Source organism: Vipera berus, assembly GCF_964194415.1.
Source record: "Vipera berus genome assembly, chromosome: Z".
In the NCBI taxonomy this organism is placed as follows: Eukaryota; Metazoa; Chordata; class Lepidosauria; order Squamata; family Viperidae; genus Vipera; species Vipera berus.
Window position 1 is genome coordinate 14,677,328 of NC_138205.1, and position 25,426 is coordinate 14,702,753.

At 43.0% G+C, this 25,426-nt stretch overlaps 3 protein-coding genes across 5 annotated transcripts in view; 2 read left to right on the forward strand and 1 right to left on the reverse strand.

The window, feature by feature from the left end:
- Window positions 1-1,054: 1,054 nt before the first annotated feature.
- On the reverse strand, window positions 1,055-7,095 carry LOC308679076 (sesquipedalian-1-like). 3 transcript variants are annotated; one of them, XM_081346313.1, is made up of 4 exons: window positions 7,066-7,095; window positions 5,652-5,871; window positions 3,154-3,212; window positions 1,055-1,821 (listed from the first exon to the last, which is right to left on the reverse strand). In XM_081346313.1, exons 3-4 carry the CDS (start codon window positions 3,154-3,156, stop codon window positions 1,192-1,194), a joined length of 633 nt encoding a protein of 210 aa, XP_081202439.1. In that variant the 5' UTR covers window positions 3,157-3,212; window positions 5,652-5,871; window positions 7,066-7,095; the 3' UTR covers window positions 1,055-1,191. The 3 variants fall into 3 exon arrangements, with proteins under 3 accessions (XP_081202439.1, XP_081202440.1, XP_081202438.1); XM_081346314.1 differs by lacking the exon at window positions 7,066-7,095 and adding an exon at window positions 4,981-5,061 and having other exon boundaries at window positions 5,652-6,628; XM_081346312.1 differs by lacking the exon at window positions 7,066-7,095 and having other exon boundaries at window positions 5,652-6,628.
- Window positions 7,096-8,411: 1,316 nt separating this feature from the next.
- LOC308677726 (CD2 antigen cytoplasmic tail-binding protein 2-like) lies at window positions 8,412-17,252 on the forward strand. The gene is made up of 7 exons (XM_081344374.1): window positions 8,412-8,769; window positions 10,404-10,485; window positions 11,360-11,492; window positions 11,850-12,007; window positions 13,580-14,108; window positions 14,588-14,706; window positions 16,912-17,252. Exons 2-7 carry the CDS (start codon window positions 10,411-10,413, stop codon window positions 17,020-17,022), a joined length of 1,125 nt encoding a protein of 374 aa, XP_081200500.1. The 5' UTR covers window positions 8,412-8,769; window positions 10,404-10,410; the 3' UTR covers window positions 17,023-17,252.
- A 3,521-nt stretch (window positions 17,253-20,773) lies between these two features.
- Window positions 20,774-25,426, forward strand: part of LOC308677575 (integrin alpha-X-like) — a 57,073-nt gene continuing 52,420 nt past the window's right edge. The window contains exon 1 of the mRNA XM_081344110.1: window positions 20,774-20,869. Coding sequence (XP_081200236.1) covers window positions 20,791-20,869 — 79 coding nt within the window. The 5' untranslated portion in view covers window positions 20,774-20,790. The remainder of the gene's footprint in view (window positions 20,870-25,426) is intronic.

The window sequence follows — 25,426 nt, forward strand, 5'->3', positions numbered from 1 at the left end:
TTGGTGAGTGTTCAAGTTTCCTTGGAAACATGGCAGAAGTAGGAAAGGAAAATGAAGCACTATATTGTGGAAGCTAAAACAAGGAGTAAAAGATAAAATATACTGGGATTATAATTATACCTATAATTATATATAATATATATTATATATAGAATTATACTGGGATTATCTTGAGAACCTGATTCTCCATTGTCTTTGTTGCCAACTGAAACCCCACCACCACCACTAAATTTTCATACGTATATTTGGCTTCATTTTAAATAAAGTACAGTAGTGTATGCTAGGCGTTTGCTCACAGCACACACTTCAGTATTATTCTTTTTTGGTGGATAGAAAATCTAAGATTTGAGATATTCTTCAGAATAAACATCTCATCTCTGCTGTCTGTCAAGTTTCCTGCAGAAGGGAAGCAGAGTGTTTTAATTAGCATGCCTGCACCACAGTGGCTATGCTGGCTAGTAGTTGTCAGTTGTAGCCCCAGCCATCTAGAATCTAGATCAGGGGTAGGCAACCTTGGCTCTTTTATAACTCGTAGACTTCAACTCCGAGAATTCCTGAGCCAGCTATGCTGAGGGGAAAGGGAGGTTTCCAAACTGAGCCATGCTGGCTCAGGAATTCTGGGAGTTGAAGTCCACGAGTCATAAAAGAGCCAAGGTTGCCTACCCCTGATCTAGATAGTATCAGACTGCAGAAGCCAGTTTAGATGGCCTTTTATTCCATGATTTATTCTAAACATACATTTGGGAACCTGTGCCCATTTTTGTTAGTGATAGGCCTCTGCTGTTTAGTATATATCTGGCTGCAGTATTTGTAGATCCCAATCCTGCCTAACAGAAAATAATATTTTGGCTCTTCCTGGAAAAGACCTTGGTTGTTTTTTTTTTTTGGGGGGGGGGGAATGAACCATGGTTTCATTTTGTTCACTAGACATTGGTGTAATCAAAACCCACAATAAGAAACCCACAAATGTCCCTTTCCCAAGAAGAGCTCTTCTTCCTGAATGTGGTGACTGCTGCAAAAAACAAAATGGCTCCCAACTTTTTCCAAAGACATATTTGTCAAAAAGCATTTAAAGAAGAACCAATATTTTGGAACAAGAAATATCTTTTTCACTGATGCCGACTCCACTGAAACTTTAGGTGCCTCCAAATTCATCGATCACAGCGAGTTGTTTGGGGATTGCCGATCGCCCTATTCAGAAGGCACCAAACTCTGACTTTCTGGGATGGGCTTCCCCTTTCGTTCCTGCCACTGTTTCCTAGCCCTTTTGACATCCTTCCCAAATTCCTGATGGAGGCAAGGGAAATCCACGTGACAGAATCGTATTTGTTCTACCGGTTTTGGAGACGGGAAGGGAAGGCCTGTGGCCTTGCAACTTGCTTCTTCCTTTGAGTACTTTTGGCTCTTCAAGTGGTGAAATTGGCCTTCTAGCTCAGTAACCAGCGCTCGGAGGTACTCAAATCCCGCCCTGCTCAGAGCACGCACCCAGTCTTCCATGGTCTCTTGATCCTCAGCTGCCATCTTATAGGTCTGATCAGGGAAGTCATCAGGGTAGCAGATTTTAAAAGTATGAGGCTCAGAGGAGGATTCCTGCAACTCCACCGTGCAGCCTTCTAACACGATGAGCTGACAAGAGGCCCGGTCCCCAGGCTGTTCCCAGCAGATAAGAACATTTCCTCGGAGCTCACACCAGCAGCGCTGATAAGAAGCGGTGTGGTTATTTTTCTTGTAAAGGACGCCCTGCCGGTCTGGGGGCTGGTCCAGGTGAGAAGAGGCAAGAATGCTGGCGATGTGGAGTTTGGTGGCGGCCTGGCTCTGAAACTGGAGAGAAAAATCACAGAAAACAGGGATGAGGGAACCTAGAAGAAGAAGAAGAAGATGAAGGAGCTAAAAGAGGAACTGAGCTGAGTATTTTTCCTTAAGCCGGGCTTCCAAAAGTGTGGAATTACATTTCCCCGAGCAACCTGGGCATGTTATAGTTCACTAGCGAAGGATGCTTAAAGGTAAAGGTTCCCCCGCACATGCGTGCTAGTCGTTTCCGACTCTAGGGGCCGGTGCTCATCTCCGTTTCAAAGCCAAAGAGCCAGCGCTTGTCCGAGGACATCTCCGTGGTCATGTGGCCGGCATGACTAGACGCCAAAGGTGCACGGAACGCTGTTACCTTCCCACCATAGTGGTCCCTATTTTTTACTTGCATTTTTATGTGCTTTCGAACTGCTAGGTTGGCAGAAGCTGGGACAAGTAACAGGCGCTCACTCTGCTACGCGACACTCGGGATTCGACCTGCCAAACTGCCGACCTTCTGATTGACAAGCTCAGCGTCCTAACCCACTGAGCCACCGCATCCCACGAAGGATGCTTAAGCCATGTTTAATAGCAAGCCAAAGAAGATCATCTAACCTGGATACCGATGATCTCAAGCAATAGCCACAATGGTGCAGTAGTTAGAATGCAGTATTGCAGGCTAACTCTGTCAACATCCAGCAGTTCGATTCTCACCAGATCAAAGTTGACTCAGCTTTCCATCCTTCCAAGGTCAATAAAACGAGGACCCAGACTGGTGGAGGCAATATGCCTGCTCTGTAAACCGCTTAGAGAGGGCTGTAAAGCACTGTGGAGCAGTATGTAAGTCCAAGTGCTATTGATGTTGCTATGCTCCCTTTGCTTTAAGAAATGGTAGACAGCCATTCCAAACTCTCTACCGATTTTGAGGCACTACAGAGAAGTTCTTTCTCTTTGGCCATTGTGGTCATCTAGTCATGTTCTGCTCCCACCACCTTTGCACCTGTTGGAGGTGTGAGTCCAAGAGCACTAATATTTTAAGTGCCTCGTGACCTACTAAGCATAAGGGGCCAGTGGGATGTAGCTAAAGCAGTCTTTCTCAACCTTAGCAACTTTTCAAGATGCATGGATTTCAACTCCCAGAATTCCTTAGCCAGCATGATTGGCTGGAGAATTCTGGGTATTGAAGTCTACACGTCTTAACCTTCCCAAGGTTGAGAAACATTGAACGAGAGCATTATGCATTTACTCCCTGCACCCTCCTCAATCACTCCAGTCTCGGGAATGTTCATGGGAATACTTCAGCCTCCAACACTGAGGTGCCCAACAGCTGACCTAGTTTTGACCACAGAGGGAGGAAAAGAAAATTACCATTTTTTTCTGCTGCTTGGTTTAGAAGGAGGAAGTGGCAGAATTCTTGTCGATTTCACCTAGTGGAGGGGGGGGGGGAAAACATGCAAGTCAGTTTTCAAGACATGTTAGCGTTTCAATAGTGCTCTATTTCTTTGGTGAAGTTATTTTTTTAAAAAAATAATAATTGGAAAACAGTGACAAGAGAGGCATGTTTCTGACACACACACACACACACACACGCACACACACACACTAACGGTAGGTAGGTAGGTGGGGGTGGTGTTTGCCTACCTTGAAAGGAAATGCAGCAGATGAACCAGGTATTATTGCTAGCACTATTAGACAACACTATTTTTGATATTGAATAGGAAAAGAGGGAGGGAGGGAGGGACCTTTCTGGTGGGCTGGGGGTGGGGGTGGGCAGAGCAAGGATGACAATGTAACTAAACCACAATTTACTTGGGTTTGGCTGAGATATGACTTTCCTGGACAGCCAGTTTGATGTAGTGATTAAGACATCAGGCTAGAAAATAGGAGACCATGAGTTCTAGTCCTGCTTTGTGCACCATGGACTAGTCACTTTCAGCTCTGAGAACAAGACAATGGCAAACCGCTTCCAAAAACCCTTGCCAAGAAAATGGCCAGGATATATCCAATGAGTCACTGGAGTCAAAAATTGATTTGAAAGCACCAAAAATTGCCAGCTTCATCACTGTGACTTGTAACCTGTCAAACAGCCCTATAATTTATTGACTATTGTAAAGGTAAACTGATTGGGTGGCATCCCATTGAGCGCTGATAGGCAGACAATGATCCGAATCTATAATAATCTCAGAGAGAGATTAAGGAGCAGATTCTCCTAGCGGCCCTTACCTTCTTGTATTGGAAAGTTTTGTTTTAAAATAAAGATAAGAGGCTGAGAGCCAGAGAAAGATAAAGGAATAGCATCTTCCTCCTGATCGAAGTCTGAATCTGTTAGGGCAAGAATTCAAGAAGCTTGACAACTTCTTGAATTCTGGGAGTTGTCGTCCGCACCTCTTCAAGTTGTCAAGATATCAAAATATTGTTTTAGGAGATGGAGAAAAAAATACAGGGAAGCAAACAAAATGCTTTGCTTCAGGAATCTGTGTTGTTCCCGAGGAATTAGGTATAGGCAAAACTATTTTAAGTTTTTATCGTTTCTGAAATGTATTCTCTCTATGCAACCTCAGTATTTGTATTTTATTTTATTTCTTGCAATTTTATAAGCAGCTACTTCTACATTGGATCCAGACCAATGGCTTTGCTCAGAGGTTCATATTGTCCTTTATATTTTTTCTAAAGTGCTCTGAAATTTGAGTAGGTTTATATTCCTCCCCCTTTTTTTGCCAATGAATGTTTGGCTTGGGAGAATTTAATGCTAAAAATTGTTTCTTCCTCAACTTGCATTTAAATTATCTCTAGAGGGACTACCTCCTCAACACTAAAGTTCCAGGATTTGGCGCTCTAGATTTTTATTTTTTCTTTTAAATTGGCAGACGAGCAACATAGCTTAGGGGATCCTCTGTCTCACATATACTGGAGAAGGATGCCAAGTAGGGGTGCCCCTTTGAAAACAGTCGGAACTAGCAAGCCACTGCACCAAGACAGGAGAAAGAGGTAGGATATACAGGTAGTTCTCGACTTACAACAGTTCATTTAGTGAATGTACAAAGTTACAACAGCCCTGAAAATAGTGACTTATGACCATTTTTCACACTTAACCACTGTTGCAGCATTCCCCCATGGTCACATGTTCAAAATTTGGAGACTTGGCGACTGACTCATATTTATTACAGTTGGACTGTCCCAGGATCACGTGATCACCTTTTGCAATCTTTTTACATCCTTCCATTCCCCACCATCCAGTCAGAGCTGAAGAAGCTTCTTGAATCAGAAGGGAAATGTCTTCAAAGAAAAACAAGAAAGTCCAGTTGCCTCCTGAAAAAGCATCTTTGGGGTAGGATGTAAAAGCAAACCCAAAATTGGAAACCGAGGACATGGGAATGAAAGGAAAAAGACGGCGAAAAAGCGAAGTGATTTGAATGAGGAAGTATAGCAATAATTTCACAAAAAACTGGTGAAGTAATACAGGCGGATGAAAAGAGACTTTGGAGAGTGGAAAGGCTGATACAAGGGGAATTAAAAATCTACGCTGAAGTAGTACAAAAAAAAACATCATCAGAAAAAGCCTTAAGCTTTTGAGCATGAAAGGAAAGTGGATTGCAAGGAAAGGGAAAGTGACCAATTCTTTAATCGTATGTCTCCTGCGTCACACTGCTTGAGGTAATGACATGCAGCCTTCAGACATGCCCAAATGCGGACTTAAAATAGTGGTGCAGGATTCTGAGTTTGTCCAAACAAACAAACAAACTTTCAAAGGAGGCTGGGTAGGGCACTTTCAGGGACATTTAAGGTAAATTAATCACAAGATCCAGATAGGATAATGAGAGAAAAATAGGACATGCAAGCAGTTGCCAAAGGTATTTTGCCCTTACCTTTTGGGCCAAATTCTTCAGGTTTTCCCCTTAGATTTTCCGCCAGGACAGTTTTCCTTTTAATTCAAAAGCAATAATTTCCTAGGTGAAGAGGGTGGAGCTATACGTTCTCTATTCAAGTGGTACTGAAGTCATTTGATCTCTTGGTCCAGAGTGACAAGAGATAAGAGCAGGAAATGACTTTGATCACAGTTTCTTGTTTACTTCATCCATATCTCCCCTGAAATGTGTTTAAAGGAACAAATGGCTAGAAAAAGGAAGATAACTTGACCACAAGCTAGAGCTTTTTCTGGTCCTAAAGGGAACCAGTTTTAGGAGGAAAATGAACTGAATATAACACAAATTGCTCTGCAAAACGTTTGTGAACTTTTGTGAATTTTATGCAGAATTGACTTGGGAGGCCAGTGTGTGGTGTAGTTGGTTCACATGGTGTAGTAAGATGGAGGGTTTGTTTTGTCACTGTGTGTTGTGGGGTGGGAGCACAAAGGGAGGCTCAGCTAATCTCAATGTACACATAGTTGTACTTTGACAATAAAGGTTCATTTCATTATAAACTTTGCAGGTGTGTAAAGCAAAGAAAGGAAAGCTGAAGTGAAATCATAAGCATTGTCAGTTTCACTTAGTGATCACTTGGCTTAATTACTATGTTGTCAGTTCAAATTGTAGTCACTAAACAAGAAATAGCTATAGCTGACAAATTTTTGGTAAGTTGATCTGCATATGTTATGGCAGATCTCCTCAATGTAATGTCCTCCTGAGGTATCCGATTTCAGTTCTACAAGTCTTAGGCTGGCTATGCTGCTTGACAATTCCCATGCTGTATTTACATGACACCATGAACAAATGAATGAACTTTATCTGGTTATTATATAATATGTTACAGTATGTGAAAATGGGGCTAAGTAAACCCTGTGTAAATTAACCATGGACATGGATAATCTATGTGGAAACAGATCTTTGCGGACAACTGTTATATGACAAAATGTGTTTCTGTGTATCATTGCCCACACATCTGTTGGGTACCCAATTTCGGTAAGCTGCATTAGGGGAACATCTGGAGGATCCTGCCCTTGGTCTCATTTTCAGCATCAAGTATAGAGAAAAGACAATTACTACGTATATCACTATCAGGAAGAATAATGATACCTGTGACTCATAAGATGATATAGTATTGGATTTAATGCCCGTCAATCCATCAGCCAGGTGGTAGCCACAATCTTTTCAAATTTGGCAATTTTTAAGGTGGATGGACTTCAACTCCCAAAATTCCACACATTTTCAAAGTTGCCAAGTTTGAAAAAGAGAGATAAAACTACAGCTTCGGCACTGAACTGAAATAAGGAAGGGCAGCACTTCTGGGTGGAAGAAAGCATATGGATTCTATTTTTGCACGAGAACATTGGATGAGTCTTACCACAATAAGGTCTGAACTGCTGAAGAACCCCAGCAAATTATTCTCTTTTGATCCAAACTAGACTTTTAGGGATGAATGTATGTCCTCTTCTATTTCATGATATCCAGGTAACTGAGGAGCAAACTGACCAGTAAACCTAAGAGTCCAGGTTTTGCTTAAACATAGCAACTGGTTTAATAGGATAGTTGTAGTGGCCGGATATCTCTAATCAAGCTCTTTTGCTGAAGTTGCATCTCCATAATTGTATAAGGCTCTCTGCATGCTTTAACTGGTGGAACACTGGAGGATAAATTACCTAAGCTAAGTGTGAATAAATCTGGTTAATATTTGACTGGAACCAATCAAGAAAAGGTGAAAGCAATAGATATATTGGGAAGGCAACAAAAGGGGGAGGGGGATTAGCAAATCACTTCCTTATTGTTGCCACAAAAAAACATTTGTCAAGTTGCCAGGAGCCAAGATTGATTCAAGGAAAAGTTTCCCTAGGGAATTAAATAATTTTATGAACAGCTCTGTAGATTCATCTAATTCTGGATATTATGTACAGTACATCAGAGCAAGAGGCATTCAGTAACTAAGAAGCAGTGTAAAGAAACATTGGCTATTCTTTTCTACGGAGATTCTATCATCCAGGTCATGGTTGTCCCAAAGATACTTCTTCAAAAGGCAACTGGCCTTTGTTTTTCCTTGAAGACTTTTCGCTTCTCATCCAAGAAGCTTCTTCAGTTCTGAAGAACTGAAGGCTATTCTTCCTTATTTAGAGTCTAATAAAAATAGACTTCCTCTGGCTATGGAGTTTTTATCTAGCAATTAGAATTAATAGTAGGTCCATTTTTCACAAATTTATTTATTTAAAACATTTACATAGCTGCCCATCTTTCAACCAACTCTGGGATCTTCCCAATCAGACGGGATTTCTTTACATTTCTTCCAAGTTTTCTTGGAACAGCAGCACTTCTTAATCGCAACGACTACATCATTTGCGTTCATTACACATCCGTCATTGAATAGAATAGAGCTGGAAGGGACCTTGGAGGCCTTCTAGTCCAGCCCCCTGCTCAAGCAGAACCTCCTATACCATTTCAGACAAGTGACTGTCTAGTCTCTTCTTAAAAACCTCCAGTGTTGGAGCGCCCACAACTTCTGGTGGCAAGCCTTTCCACTGGTATTGCATAAGTGTTGAGGCTATTAATTTAATTGTATTTTAATCTGTATATTGTATCTCTTTTTTAATTTGCCCTGTAAACCGCCCTGAGTCCTTCGGGAAAAGGGCGGTATATAAATCGAATAAAATAAATAAATAAATAAATAAATACAGATTTCAGAAAAGAGCGGAAAAAAGCCAGCAAGGGCTGAAATATAAATATACTATTCCTCCTAACAGGAGGAGCTCCAGAAAGGGCGAAACTATTATTGAGCCGAGAGATCCAATTAAAATAATAATAATCCTCTCTAGCCATCGCGGCATTTTATGAGAAAGAGAAAGGCTTGGCTTCCTGCCGCCAGTTTTGCCCACACTTCCCTTCGGCCAGGTTGGGCAATGAAGTCACGGGTTGCCAGAAACAACGTCACTTCCTGTGCGCCGAGGGAGAAAATGTCTCCACCTATCGCATCATATCCGGCTCGAATGGCAGCAGGAGTCTGATGTCGATTTCTGCGCAGCGCTGCTGGGAGGCTTCGGGTGCTGTGGTTGCAGCCGCCTAGGTACGACCCGGGTCGTGTGTAAGGGGATGGGACGGAGAGGAAGGTGCAAACCCGCCAATTTAAATTTAGGGACTCGCGGGGCCCCCTTGGAGAATGGGAGGAATGGGGGTTCCGGTGGTCCCTAAATCAGGGGTCTTCAAACTTGGCCCTTTTATGACTTGTGGACTTCAACTCCCAGGATTCCTCAGCCAGCATGCCTGGCTGAGGAATTCTGGGAGTTGAAGTCCACAAGTCATAAAAGGGCCAAGTTTGAAGACCCCTGCCCTAAATGAACGTCGAGGTCGCCTCCTGCGTGTCTTCAAACGCGGTTGCTTTAGTGCAGACGTTGATTAGATGCACGAGAAAAGTCGTGGGGAACCCCCGTTGGCTCCCATACGTTTTATTGGTCCCTTACATTCAATTCTCCAGGTTGCCCAGTTGAGAAAGTATTCGGCGGGCTTCCGTTGACATTAATGGAGACGGTTTTGGAGTTCAAGGCAGGGAAGGGAACTTATTTTAAGAGATGGCAACAAAAGCCTCATTTTTGGAAGTAATGGTTTCTTGTCTTTCTTGCCTCCAAAAGAAAGGGGAGAATTGTTGTCCGTAAACTGGGTTTAGCCTGGCGCAGGTGCCAGTCAGAACCAGAAACGAGAGGCGGTTCAAGGAACTTTTATTGAAATACTTCAACAAAAAGGTCTCGGCAGCTAAAGGAGCCAAGACCCCGGACCCTATAACAAATACCAATTTTATACAGCTATGATTAAGGAAGTTAACTCCCTAAGAATCAATCATTCGTTGGTTCCTTGACAGATGTTTCCTTTGATTGGATTCTTCTACTTTACCTTCCTTCTTCATACGTTGCATGTTTATGCTAATAAACTTTCTTATCAAAAGGGTTGTGTTTTATTATTATAATAAGCCAGAGGTTACCAAAGTTTATGTCTATGTGCCTCAGCTAGCATTATTCTAACAGCGTCCTTCTAACTCAGGGATCTTCAAACTTGGCCCTTTGATGACTTGTGGACTTCAACTCCCAGAATTCCTCAGCCAGGCACGCTGGCTGAGGAATTCTGGGAGTCGAAGTCCACAAGTCATCAAAGGGCCAAGTTTAAAGACCCCTGTATCTAACTTGTAGCTTTGTTGTTGCTAGGCCCTAGTGTCCCACCATTCGTTACTGGTCTTGTTACTCATTGCAGCTGCAATTTTCTGCCTCAGCAAATCCTTTAACAAACTTTCCAATTCCAACCTGAGACCTTCAGAATGAAGGATTGTTCCTGTTATAACATTTGGGAATGCCTATTTGGAGTAAAACCATTATGAGGGAGTATGCAGAATTTTTTTAGATTGTGATATTTTGGGCAGTGTTTTGGTTTTGAGAATTCTTCAGTTATATTACCCAAAGGGTAGACAATATGTATTGTGTGCATCTACGCTGGTATGGGTAGCAAAGGCAGAGTTGACAGCTACTTGTTTACAAACTTTCCCCAGAGGCAGTGTGTAGTAATGATAAGGTCCTTATCAGTGGAGAGAGACCAGCATTCTGATAAAGCTGCATATGACACTTATCAAAACTGCCAAGTTCGTGTTTTGGAAGAAGCTCAGTTTGTATCAGTTTGTTAAGTCTCTTTGCTGTTGATTTGGGTTGCGTTTTACAGGGTCGTCATGTCAAAACGGAAAGTCACATTTGAAGACCAAGGTGATGATGATGAAGAGGAGATGAGTCTCCCAAAGAAGAAGGTGAAATAAACCTTTCTAACACCTTTGCCTAATCTGAGCTGTTCTGCCTGTTTTTGGTTAGAGTTCCTATCAGTACTGATCAATCTAGTGGTAGGAGCTCCTCAAAATTGTAGGACAAACCACCTGGATGGAACTTGGGTTGAGGAAGGATATTCTTTAACTTGAGATCCCAGAAAATAAAGCTAAGGGCAAACTTTTCATAACAGTGTTTTTCAATTTGGCAACTCATAAGAGATAGATGGATTTTAACTCATGCTGGCTGGGTTATTCTGGTAGTTGAAGTCTGTACATCCTAAAGTTACCACATTTGAAAAACACCAATCTGTGAAGTTGAAGGGTTATAGGGATAGACCTAAATGCAGGCAGTCCTCAATTTACAACCATTTGTTTAGTGACCATGTTAAGTTACCACAGCACTGAAAAAAGTACGACCATTGCAGCATCCCCATGGTCACATGATCAAAATTTGGATGCCTGGCAACTGACTCATATTTATGGCGGTTGCAATGTCCCGGGGTCATGTGATCACCTTTTGTGACCTTCTGACAAGCAAAGTCAATGGGGAAGCCACATTGACTTAACAGCTATGTTACTAACTTAACAACTGTAATGCAGTCATTTGTTAACAACTGTGTCAAGAAAGGTCATAAAATGTGCCCAAACTCCCCTAAGTGTCTTGCTTAGCAACGGAAATTTTGGGCTCAGTTATGGATGTAAGTCCAGGACTGCCTGTAAGTGCCTCAGGTTATCAGGGGAAAAAATAAAGCTACAGAGACTAACTTGCTAATTTGAAGAGTTAGCTAATTTGTAACTTGACAATTGGGGGAAAACAGATAAATGCTGAACTTCTGCATTCACTTCATCTCTTGAGCAGCTGGTGGAACCTGCCATTGGAGGGCCAGGCAGCCGTTTTAAAGGCAAGCATTCATTGGACAGCGATGAGGAAGATGAAGAAGATGAAGGGCAGGGTAGTAAATATGACATCCTTGCATCAGATGATGTGGAAGGTAAGTAGGGAACTGTATTTATTATAGATTTCAGTAATCAGAACTTCCATATTCTTTCCTCTCTCTGTTAAAAAAAAAGTCAGTAGTCCCCAATATTGTGGATTTTTTTTTAGGAGGCAGTTAAGACACACTGAATTCTGTGGTGACCCACCACGTAATCTTCAAATCTCGATAAGAAGAAATGTCTTGAAGATTTTATCATTCAAGTAGAATGATGATTTTGGAGCAGAAGGCTTCATATTTACACTTTCTACTCCAGTAATTTACTGTTTGTTAACTCTGTTAAAAATTAAAGTTCAGTATTTTTATTGGTGTCAAGGTCAATCAGAAATTAATCTGCTTGCTTTATCTTTTTAGGGCAGGAATCTGCCACGATTGACTATGAAGATGGTATCCGGATCACCCCTTTCAATTTACAAGAGGAGATGGAAGAAGGTCATTTTGATTCAGAAGGCAACTATTTCTTGAAAAAAGAGGCAGTGATTCGGGACAATTGGTTGGACAACATAGATTGGGTAGGTCTTTTTCGGTAGACTTGAAGGGAAGATGACCAGTGCAATATATATATAAGGTTTAGGGAATTTTAGTTTAGAAAGAAGGCAGATAAGAGATGGATACATTATTCATTCAGTTTTGTTTATTTAGCTTGCTATTCCTCCAGCTCCTAAAGTCTCACAGTTGCTATGGAAAAAGTGTGCATAAACATTATTTGAAGTAAATGTAGGGGACTTTTAGGACTGTGAAAGGAAATATCATGGCAGAATTCTCTGCCATCCACTCCATAATGGTCATCAGTTTAAACCAGTGTTTCTCAACCCTGGCAACTTTAAGATGTGTGGACTTCAATTCCCAGAATTCCCTAGCTCCCCCTACATAATACCACTCCACCAATAAAAATTGAGAGCAATATTGACAGATGGAAGTGTGCTTGCCAAAAACCGAAATAACTGCCAGGATAAGCCATTTGTGTTCTTTTTCCAGACCTAGAATCCATTTTAATCCATAATATAGGTAGTTCTTGACTACCGATCACAATTGAGCCCAAAATCTCTGTTGTTAAGTGAGACACTTGTTAAGTGAATTTTGCGCCATTTTATGATCTTTCTCGCCACAGTTGTTAAGTGAATCACTGCAGTTGATAAGTTAGTAATAGCAATAGCACTTAGACTTATATACCGCCTTCACAGTGCTTTACAGCCCTCTCTAAGCGGTTTGACAGAGCCTCTTGCCCCGAGGGCCTAGTCAACCTTGAGCCTCTCAGAATCAAACTCCTGCAGTGAGTTAACCTGTAATGGTGCATTCTAACCACTGCGCCGCCACGACTCTTACGGTTGTTAAGTGAATCTGACTTCCCCATTGATTTTGCTGGTCCAAAGGATCACATGAGCTTAGGGACACAGCAACGGTCATAAGTGTGAACCCGTTGCCAAGCAATTGAATTTTGATCACATGATCATGGGGAGGCTACAAAGGTCGTAAATGTAAAAAATTTATTTATTTATTATTGGGACTTATATGCCGCCCTATCTCCCCAAGGACTCAGGGCGGCTAACAACAATAAAATAAAATAATACAAAAGTTAAAAAGAAATTAAATTAATGGCCCCAGTAGAATAAATTAAAATTAAAATTAAGTTAAAAATTAAAAACATAATTAAAATCCCAGGTCAGCCTGATGGAAAAGGAGTGTTTTGAGGCTGCGGCGAAAGGATCGGAGATCCAGGGCCATCCGAAGCTCAAGGGGGAGTTGCTTCCATAGGGCTGGCACTCCCACAGAGAAGGCCCTCCCCCTCGGGGTCGCCAGCCGACATTGTCTAGCCGACGGCACCCTGAGGAGGCCCTCTTTGTGTGAGCGCACTGGGCGATGGGAAGTCGTTCCCGGCAACAGATGGTCCTGCAAGTATCCCGGGCCTAAGCCATGTAGGGCTTTAAAAGTAAGTACCAGCGCCTTAAATCTAAGTCACTTTTTTCAGTGCCGCTGTAACTTTGAACGGTCGCCGAATCAACTGTAAGTTGAGGACGACATATATATATCCTATATCTCGCTTTTCCCCTTTCCCTTATCTATGCTGTTCTGATTTTCACCAGGTCAAGATAAAGGAACAGCCTCCCGGACAGAAGAAACCATTCAATTCTGCAGATAACAAGGAAGAAGATGAAGAGGACGATGACGATGACGACGATGATCTTGAGGTAGGCCGGACACCTCTGGAGAAGAAAGAACTTCTGGAAAGAATGGTAGACTTAATGTTACCCGGCGAGACGGTAGCTCGAGCCATTCAAAGGTTTGGAGACAAGGGTGGCCCCAAAAGTAGTGGACGTCAGCGGAAGCCCTGGGCCCGCCTCAAAGTAGACGAAGCTGATCCACCCGAGGAAGAGGATCCCCAGAAGCCTGGGTCCCCTGAGCGGAAAGAGCAACTGGAACAGCTGTCGGGGCTGGCTGACCAAATGGTAGCTCGGGGTGTCTATGAGATCTACCAGGAAACCCGGGAGAAGCTGGCCGTGAGACTCCGGGCTTTGCAGCAACCTCCTCCGGCACCTTCCTCTGCCGAACCGGAACTCGATATGTTTGCTGAGGAGATCGATGAAGCCAAACTAGGGGAGAAGACATCAGCAGGTAAGCGTCCTATGCGGGGGAGGGGGGGTGGGCAACAGTGTTCTGGGAGGAGCTGGATTGGAAACACGAGACGGTTTGCTGATTTTTATCATAGCAGACGAGGGGTCACTTCTTGGGGTGTTTTTCACTATGTTGAGGGGAAATTTCCTCTCAAGACTTGCAAAGCTGTGTGTCAAGAGCTTATTTGGGAAAGCATTGAAATGTACAACCCTCTCATCTAACACACTCAACAATCCTTAACTCCGTATTTTTCCACCTTGGGGACTTTTTAAGAAGTGTGGACTTCAGTTCCCAGAAGCCCCCAGCCAGCATGGGATTCTGGGAGTTGAAGTCCACATATCTTAAAGTTCCCAAGGTTGAGAAACGCTGCCTTAACTGTCTGATGTTCGGAATGGGCGGGGGGGGGGCAGTGTAGGTGTCTTTTATTAGGAAATTTAGGAAAATTTCTTCTGAGATATGTGCTTATTCTCCAACTACAGGATGTCAGGTGCGTGGGGAGAGTGATGATAACACACTCTCTGAGGTGATGTGGGAATATAAGTGGGAGAACACAAACACATCTGAACTTTATGGACCCTTCAGCAGCTCTCAGATGCAGGTAAGAGACCAAAGGAGGATAGATGAACTTCTTGTTCGCTTCCTCACTTTGTATCTGTTTTTCTCTATCTGTTCACTATCCTATTAATGTCCTTTCCCCCCCCCATTGGTGCAGATATCCTTTCCCCTTCTCCAGTATCTCATTTATCTTTCTTTTTCCCCGGGTGACTTTTAAAAAGTGCATCTTTCTACAATTCTGTTCATTTTGATTGCCATCTATTTAGTGCTGCTGGTTGTTTGATTTTGCACTTGTATGTAAATCTTTGTTTACGTTGAATACAGGTAGTCCTCGACTTACAACTGTTCATTTAGTGACTGTTCAAAGTTACAGCGGCACTGAAAAAAAAGACCATTTTTCACACGACCGTAGCAGGCATCCCCATGGTCATCTGATCGAAATTCAGACGCTTGACAACTGACATTTATGACGGTCGCAGTGTCCTGGGCTCATGCGATCCCCTTTTGCGACCTTCTGACAAGCAAAGTCAACGGAGAAACCAGATTCACTTAACAACCGTGTTACTAATCTTAACAACTGCACTGATTCACGTAACAACTGTGGCAAGAAAAGTCGTAAAATGGGGCAAAGCTCACTTAACAAATTTCTCACTTAGCAACATAAATTTTGGGCTCAATTGTGGTTGTAAGTCGAGGACTACCTGTACTGAGGGAAGAAGGCTTCGGTTGGTGCACATTATTTTGGCTTTTCTTCCTGGCAATTGTGAGAAGGAAAGCCTGTTCCTAGGAAGATTTCCATATTGACAACCCTATGCATCAGAGGGATTTTTAATCACTTGTCACATTTACATTGTTCATGGTCATAGTTTATTTCCTTGGTCAGAATTCCTTTCTGGACAGTACATTTGCTGTGGGGATGGTGCTTGAGAATTACTTTTGATTGATACAGCATCACTGACCCCAATTTTCATAGTAGCACACCCCAGGTGCATCTTTTGGAATCTGTTCTATTCCTGACATCCTGTGAATGACAATGATTCCCTTATTAGAATTTAAAAGTAACCTAAGCCAAGGGCAAGGGGACGCAGTGGCTCAGTGGGTTAGGACACTGAGCTTGTCGATCAGAAGGTCGGCAGTTTGGCGGGTCGAATCCCCAGTGCCGCGTAACAGAGTGAGCGCCTGTTACTTGTCCCAGCTTCTGCCAACCTAGTAGTTCGAAAGCATGTAAAAATGCAAGTAGAAAAATAGGGACCACTACGGTGGGAAGGTAACAGCGCTCCGTGCGCCTTTGGCGTCTAGTCATGCCGGCCACATGACCACAGAGACGTCCTCGGACAAGCGCTGGCTCTTCGGCTTTGAAAAGGAGATGAGCACCGGCCCCTAGAGTCGGAAACGACTGGCACGCCTGTGCGGGGGAACCTTTACCTTACCTTTTAAGCTAAGGGCAGCATATTGGCAGTTTTGAGTGTAGGATCAGAAATGGTGCGCAGCCTTCGGTTTCCTTGGAATTACCAGATCTGTGATAAATGATCTTCCAGCCCTTTATTAGCAAATCATTTGTGATTTAATACGGTTTGATTTGTTCTAATATGGTCCTTGGTGGAGCAGTGGGCTAATGCCTCCTTAAGTAACACCAGCTGCCTGCAATTAGTGCAGGTTCACATCCCACCAGGCTCAAGGTTGACTCAGCCTTCCATCCTTCCGAGGTAGGTAAAATGAGGACCCAGATTGTTGGGGGCAATAAGCTGACTTTGTAATAGTGCCGCTGGGGGGGGGGGCGAAAGCCCTAATAAGCAGGCATTTACATAGAACGAAGGCTATTGCTAAGCACACATTGGTTTGTGCTTAAATTGTAAGCCGCCCTGAGTCTTCGGAGAAGGGCGGGATATAAATGGGATTAAAATAAAATAAAATAAAATAAAAATATTGGCTAAGGGCATTTCAGGATGACCCTTTTGATAACGCTGCCAATTAAGTGACCCTCTTCGACATTGGTTGCCCCTCTCATGAGGTTCCGTGCCAGATTTTGCTCCGTTTTCGTTCATGAATGAAGGCAGATATATACTGTCACAGGATCCCATCTGGGTCGGTCACCAGGACCAGAGGTTTTGGCTTCCGAGCTTTCAGACTCGTTCTGGAGTCCACCCTCGGGGAACTTCTCTCTAGCACAGCCTGTTTTCTTTCCTTTTCTTCTTTTCCCTGCCCTCCCTCTCTCTTTTCTTTCAATTTCTCTTTTCTGTCTCTTCAGGACTGGGTATCCCAAGGCTATTTCCCTGATGGGGTTTACTGCCGGAAGGCGGATAATTCCGAGGGCCAGTTCTACAATTCCAAGCGGATTGATTTTGATCTCTACACATGATCGGAACCCACCTCCTGTTCTGCCGAGCGCGAGGGATAGAGTTCAACCCAGCGACAGACTCAAAGAACTTGCCAGACTTTGGGGAGAGGTGTGGGGGGGTGTGAGGGCAAGGGGACGATACGTCTGTGTGTGTGTGTGTGTGGGTGCACTTGCCGAGGGGAAGAGGGGTTTGATTCATCATTTAAATGTGAGGATGTTTGGGATTTTGTGACAAAAATAAAATAACTTTAAATTGGCTTGGTTAGTCAGCTCTCTCTATTTTCCTGCTGGCTATTACGTCCCTTGCTGTAAGTTTTGTGTAGGTCAGGGGTAGGCAACCTTGGCTCTTTTATGACTCGTGGACTTCAACTCCCAGAATTCCTGAGCCAGCATGGCTCAGGTTGGAAACCTTTCCATTTCTCCTCAGCGTGGCTGGCTCAGGAATTCTGGGAGTTGAAGTCCACAAGTCATAAAGCGGCCTAGGCCAGAGGCAGGCAACCTTGGCTCTTTTATGACTCATGGACTTCAACTCCCAGAATTCCTGAGCCAGCATGGCTCAGCTTGGAAACTCCCTTTCCCCTCACCATGGCTGGCTCAGGAATTCTGGGAGTTGAAGTCCACAAGTCATAAAAGAGCCAAGGTTGCCTACCCTGTTGTAGGGTAACGGTTGCCAGATACAAATAATCTTGTACAGATAGTCCTCGACTTAGGAGCAGAATTGAGCCCAGCACTTCTGCTGCTAAACAAGACAGTTACAACCTTTCTTGCCACAGTTTTAAGTGAGTTACTGCAGTTGTTAAATTAGTAACACGGTTGCTAGGTGAATCTGGCTTTCCCATTGACTTTGTCAGAAGATCGCAAAAGGAGGAATCACATGACTTTGGGACACTGCAACCGTCATAAATACATGCCAGTTGCCAAGGGTCTACATTTTGATCACGGGATCACGCGGATGCTGTCACAGTGTGAAAAACAGTCATATGCCTCTCTTCAGTGCCATTGTAACTTTGGACCGTCACTAAACAAATGGTTGTAAATTGAGGATTATCTCTATGGATGCAGGATTACTTGGGCATGGCTCATTAACCAGAACTAGTAGGATCACATCCTTCCTATCAGCTGCAGCAGTCAACGTGATTGTTGGTGGAAAATAACACTTTTCCCCTACTAAATGAATGCTTGTAAGTCAAGGACTACCTGAGATAGGTTCTTTCAGCCCAGCGTTTTTAATTTTTTCATGTGATAATTGAAGCTTCTGCTACTCACTAGTCCACAGCTCATTAAACAAGGAAAATGTTTTTTAATAGATAAATACACAGATTTAAAAACACAGAAAAGATAGATGACTAGCCTAATGGGCCTAGAATAAAATCAACATATTTTATACTCAGGCTTGCTTAGTTTACAGCCATATAGTCACATCGATTGTCGTTAGATTTATAGAAAGGAAATTATCTTTTCATCCCTTAAAAATAAAATTTCAGATTTGGGAACATCGCTCTAAATCAGGGGTCTTCAAACTCGGCCCTTTTATGACTCATGGACTTCAACTCCCAGAATTCCTCAGCCAGCATGCCTGGCTGAGAAATTTTGGGAGTTGAAGTCCATGAGTCATAAAAGGGCCGAGTTTGAAGACCTCTGCTCTAAATAGTTCTCTGGATGGACTCAGCAAATTTATGGCAACTGAGGTAGAATCTGCTATTGTAGCAAGATAGTAATGATTAAGTAAATGGATGCCTCAAAAGTATTCCCTTAAGACAGGTGGGCGACTATGGCCCTTTATAACCTGTAGGCCTCAACTCCCAGAATTCCTGGCTGGCTCAGGAATTCTGGGAATTGAAGTCCACGAATTGTAAATGGCCATAGTTGCCCACTCCTGCCTTAAGAGATTCTTTGCAAGTTCAAAAAAGCCTTCAAGATGGGTTCTTTTATATAATATCAAAAGATCTGCTGATGAGACAGAATGATTCTATCACGTTAAAGAAAAGATTTAATATTTTTTTTTTAAGATAAACTGTATGTTAAAACTTTTCAATAAAAAAAAAAGATTTAATATTTTTATGACTAAGCAAGTTGTAAGCAATCTGATGGAAATGTTTGCTAACCATCTTGAAATCCATATTTCTCGAAATTCAACTTGAGCCAGCTCATTGGCACAGGAAGGAAACTATGGCAAATTATTTGAGCAATCAATCCTTTACTGTGTCTAATGAAGCAAGCTAGAGGTAGATAGATGAGTTAAAAAATAGAATGGATCAGGAAGGGGATAAGAACCTCAATTTGAGAGATAGTCTTGGTGGTTCTTATCCCTTCCCCTCACTCTCCTGGGGAGATGAACCATATCTCATGGTCTCTTCATAGAATTTCTGTGAAAATTTCTGCGATTGATTATTCCTCTATAGCTTTATTCTTGGAAGGTTAGCTTTTTGTTTCCTGTGAATTTTAGTTGTCCCTGCCAGGAAGCAGATGTCGTATGTTCCCACAATTTGTGTGATTCCTACAGCTGATTACTCCGCAGCAGAGTAAATTTGGCCCTTTTTGTGGAAAGAAATGAAATTAAGCCTATTCAGTAAATCAGGCTGAAGTTCTAGCCAGTTTTGGTTTTTTAACCACAACTTTGAGCAATGCCATGGCTAGAAAGCTTGCCTGCCAATATCCATCTTTAGGACGCAAGTAGTCTTTGACTCACAACCATTTGTTTAGTGACCATTTAAGGTTACAACGGCACTGAAAAAAGTGACTTAGCGACCATTTTTTCATATTTACGACCATTGCAGCATCCCCGTGGTCACGTGATCAAAATTCAGATGCTTGGCAACTGACTCATATTTATGACGGTTGCAGTGTTCTGGAGTCATGTGATCAGCTTTTGCGACCTTCTGACAAGCAAAACCAGTGGGGAAGCCAGCTTCGCTTAACAACTGTGTTACGAACTTAAGAGCTGCAATAATTCACTTAACAGCTGTGGCAAGAAAGGTGATAAAATGAGGCAAAGCTCAACAACTCTCTTGCTTGGAAATGTTGGGGTCAATTGTAGTCGCAAGTCGAGGACCAGTGCCTTTGAACAGCGGAGAATCTAGTTGGGAATTTTGACTAAGAGGCATTGATAAGATTCCCTGTCAATTTTTCTTAACACCCGTCAAGCAAAATTTTCCTAGGATGGAATTGTAGGAGCGAAACCAGCATTGCCTGTGAGAGTTTTGCCCACTGGGTTCGCCGATAGCAGTAATGCCAAACACTTTTGGCTCGGCATGTCAAAAATTTAGAAAATGGCTACCTTGACCTCTGCTACTGTATCTCACACACACTGAAACACAAAGACCGGACAACGGAGACCTCCTCTCTGGACTCTGAAAATCGCACAAGAGGGTCCTGGTCTTGTGGGGTCTCTGGAAACTCCAAAAGCTGCACAGGGATGCTCACATAATTTTTGGAGCCCTCAGGGGCCACACCAGCAGGATCCTCTTGAGTGACTTCCAAAGGGTCCAGAAGCTTGCCACGTCGCCCAAAAATAGCCTGCCATGTCACCTGTGACGTGTGTGTCAAAGGTCTGCCATCGTCAGCCTACAGCATTAAGCACACACTGGTCAGGAGGAAAAAAGGACCATATAATCACCCCGGTGCTCAACATACCACAGGAAGTGATTTAGAAATACTTTGGCTACAGATTGCACAAAGGGTGGCCAAAGCAGAAGTTGGAAGAACTAAGAATGTTGGGAGGAAATATATATTGGGCGCGCGAAGAAAAGGAAGTGAGATGCAGAGGAGTCACTGAAGAGGCTGAGAGAGATGAAGCCACACATTATGGGTCCTTTCACCAAAGTGAAGCTCTTCTACCAAGCCGTGTTCCTTCTTTGCCTCGGCTGCGGTACGTAGCAGAGCACTGTTGGGTTTGGTGGTTCGGGAGCAAGGCAACAGGTGACCTGAGAAGTACCAGATTTACCTGGCCTTTCATAGATTTCAGAGCATTTCCCAGCTTGGGGGATAGGGAATTATTACTCCTTTATACAACTAGATCAGCATCTTTCATCCAGAACGGGAGAATTGGTTAGGGAGGGTTGATAATTTCCATCCAAAGTAAAGAAGGCCGAGTTGCAAGGGTTGGACATCCCCCTGCAAAATGGAGAGCCTAGAGATGCTCTTGAATTAATTTCAGTAAGGATCACGTATTGGTCTTTTGAAAAAAAAAGGAAAGGTAATATTAGCATAGAAGCTCTTAAGTTTTGCACTGGCTGAACGTTGAGAGGATCGCTAAATATCGCTTCAACTTAGCCCTTCTATCAATCTCTGCAAAGTGGGTTAAATGCTCCTAGATTGAGCCACACAAGCGAGGCTGTGAGACAATGGTGTGCTTAGATTTGTTTAAATTCACTGATCTTTGAAGGAGGGCGTCCTACATCTTACCCGATCTGAGCAGTTTTTATAAAATTAATATTTCTTTAATACTTAATATAAAAAGTAGCATTAGAAAAGATTGGTGTCTATTGCCCCCAGCTCCGGAATTAATTTTCACTGATAGCCTGTTTTGTTTTCTGCCTAAGGAGTTTTCAAGACAATTATTAAAATAGGGGATTGCTTTTAAGCTCCCTTAACTTTTTCTACAGAATTATGCAAAAATCACTGCCTGAGGAGATTATAACATAAGGAACATTCCAAGGCTTTATAAAATGTCATGTTATCCATTTCAGAACATGAAAGATGTAGTCTAATAATGCCATCAATTTATACCTCTCTTTCAACTTTACCTGCTTGTAAAAGGACACAGTATTTCATCCTAATGAACTCCAATTTAATCTGGAGCACTCTAAGCATCTTAAACTAATCCTGGACAGCAGCTAAGAACTTGTGACGCCAGACCAAATGGAAGGAAAAGATAGTGCCAGCTTTTAAATACAATAATTTTTCCAGGAAGGGTGTGTAAAACACATGATTTCAAACTGTTTTGAGGATGAAATTTCCCATTCTGAGATCAAAACTGCTGTACTGAACATTCTGGGAGTATTTTGAACTTGGAACAATAATTTACGAAGTGTGAAACATTTTCAAAATACTTGAAACAGCCTATATTATGTCATTAAAAACAGCCATTTCAGATTTGATATGCTTCAAAATAAGTTGCCTCTAGTTCTTTGCATAATTCAAAGTGCTTTGGATTCCTTTTATGTAGTAAATTCTATTTTTAATCCAGTGTCATTTGCATTCCATTTTTAACTCTATTGTACTTAATCTATCGGGTTTTATTCTGCATATTTTTATAACAGTTTTTACTTGTGTTGATTTATTCTAAGCCATTTTTGATTACTTCTCTGAATTCTAAACTAAGAATAGGTGAGGGGGAAAAAGAGCAGGTTGTACCACTTTCATCTGAATATGGATATTTCATTTTTTTATTTATAATTTGTTTTATTCAATTTGGACGCCATCCAATTCTGACTGGGTAGTACACAAATAATAAATCAGGGTGGGATACAGGCAAATATTCAGATAGAAAACACAAGTAGCAAATGCCTGCAAGGGGGGTTCCTGTCTCATCTCAAGCAAGGAGACTAATCAGGTCTTTAAGGCTTTATGGAACATCAGCTAGGTGAAGCAGCATTAATTTTGGGAGGATGGGGTGTAGAATATCATTCCAAAGGCCAGGCACCACAACAGAAAGAGAAGGCACACTTCCTGGGTCCCAGTGGATGGCATTGTTAATTGAAAGTATCTAGAATGTGCAACTCTGCCAATATAGAATGCTCAAATGGAAACCACGGGAGATAGATGGTCATATAATTTGGGCCTATGCCAGGGGTGTCAAACTCAATTTCATTGAGGGCCGCATCAGCATTGCGGTTGCCCTCAGGGGGCCGGGTGGGTGTGGCCAGGGTGGGCGTGGCTAGAGTGCGTATGGCCTACTGGGTGGGCGTGGCCAGCTCTACATCGTTCGCATCAAGGGTGCCTATGGGGGCCCGGGCAGGAGTGGGACAGATCTGAGGGTCTCTGGGCCAGGGCCAAGGAAGTGGGGGCCGTTCCCTCACTGTTTCCAGGATGGCTTCGCGGGCCACATGAAACCACTTCGCAGGCCGGATCTGGCCCCCGGGCCTTGTGTTTGACATGTCTGGCCTATGCCATGTAGGACTTTATTGGCAATAACCAGCACCTTCATTCACACCCAGAAACAGACTGGCAACCGCTGCAGCTTGTAGAGCAAGAGTGGTACAGGGCATATTGAGGCATACACATCACTGACCGCACAGCTGCAGTCTGGACTGATTGAAGCTTCTGAATGGTTGTCAAGGGCAGCCCCATGCACAGTCATTGCAGTAGTCAAGTTCTGAAGTGACTAGGGTGTGAATGACAGTCCAAAGTGTCTCCTAGACCAAAAAGGGTGGGACTGATACATCAGATGGAGGTGAACAAAGTCCCCCTTGAGTAGGCTGAGTCTGAAGGATCTTCAGATTATATGCTACTTATGAGTGAGGACGTGCTACTGCATCTAAGTATGGATGGAAAGTTTTTGGGTCCCTAAAGCTCAAAGCCATTCAGATCCAACTACAGGTCACCTTTCTGGCTGCCAGAGCAACCCGGGAAGGACTTTGATCCAAAGACTAACAGAGCAGAGAACTTTTTCCTCGGGTGTCACCAACCCAAGCCTAACCAAATCATATAACAAGACTGAGCCCCAGGCATTTCAGCTCAAATATCCTTCTCAAAGGTCCTGAAGATGTATTTGCCTGACCCTCCCCATCAGAACTGGGTCACCCATGGCTATCAATGGACGCCATAAGGGCATGGGCAGCAATTCCAAACATGATCTTTAAGTCCAACTCAACCAGAAGACTTCGCATTGCATTATCTCCAGAGCAAAACTAAAAACCTTGTAGGGATAACATTACTGAGCATACACAAAAAAATCTTTCTGCTTGTTTCTACATGCTCAAATGAGAGAGAGGGAGTGAGTGAGGGAGGGAGGGAGAGAGAGAGAGAGAGAGAGAGAGAGAGAGAGAGAGAGAGAGAGAGAGAGGTTATATTTCACAAATACAGATAGTCCTTGCTTAATGATGGTAATTGGGATGGGTAACTCCATTTCTGAGTGATGTGATTGTAAACTGTGATGTTGTGTGACTGCACAGACTTACAAAGACGGTTGCAGCAGTTCTGGCTGCCATTGTTAAGCAAGTCACCTAAAGGTGACATCAAGCAACTGACTTGTGACCTCTTGCTGGCTTCTCCTTCACTTGGCTTGTCAGAACCATCAGAGAAGGTCACAGATGGCAATCAAATGATTATGAAACGCTGCAACTGTCATAATGGTGCGCCTGAACTACGAGGGTCGGTTGTAAGTCTCATTCAGCAGCATTGTAATTTCCAACAGTCACTGAACAACTAGTTGTTAGGTGAGGACTACCTATACATTCTCTTTCACTAAGACTTTATTTTGAAAATTCAAGGATATTTATCCCTCAGACTGAAATGATCTATCTGGGCCTATTTCCAGTATGTCCCACACTTCAAACAGCCAATTTTTTTTAGAGGAATCTATGCAAGCTGTGTCCCTAAGTAATATTTATTTACTTGTTTATTTGTCATATTTTGATGCTTCTACAATCAAAAGGAGCTGTGGCTCGCATAGGAAAAGAAAATACAAGATGGGGGGGGAGACAGAGATTACGGTCCTGCAAGTTTATACAACATGTCCCTCAAGTAGAGAGTATTCGTGTTTATATGATGTATGATGGGACATGTGTGTTTTAGTGCTCACTTGTGAATAGTTGTGTAGAGTGGGGCAAGATTGCCTGTGTGGCCTAAGTTCTATCAGGGTTGGTGTTTGAGCTCTTCACCAAGTAAAAAACATGATGCCTTTAGCTGCTCTTTGCCAGAATGTAATGGAATGTAATCTGGATTCCCAGCAGGGAGGGGCTGCATTCCTGAGGACCAAGAGACAGCGAAGTTTAGATATGAGTGTCTTGCCTGTCTGTGTGGATGGGGGCGGTCTTAGGGATTCTTTGATTGGGCTGTTTACTAATGGCTCTGTGGCAGTTTCTTGATTGGGGTATTGCTTACTTGACTGTTGGTCTGAAGGTGACCTCGGAGTTAATCTATGCTGATCCTTGGTGGAGCAGTGGGCTAATGCCTCCTTAAGTAACACCAGCTGCCTGCAATTAGTGCAGGTTCGCGTCCCACCAGGCTCAAGGTTGACTCAGCCTTCCATCCTTCCGAGGTAGGTAAAATGAGGACTCAGATTGTTGGGGGCAATAAGCTGACTTTGTAATAATGCCGCTTGGGGGGGGGGCGAAAGCCCTAATAAGCAGGCATATACATAGAATGAAGGCTATTGCTAAGCACATTGGTTTGTGCTTAAATTGTAAGCCGCCCTGAGTCTTCGGAGAAGGGCGGGATATAAATGGGATTAAAAAAAAAATCTGAGTGCTGATTACTGGTG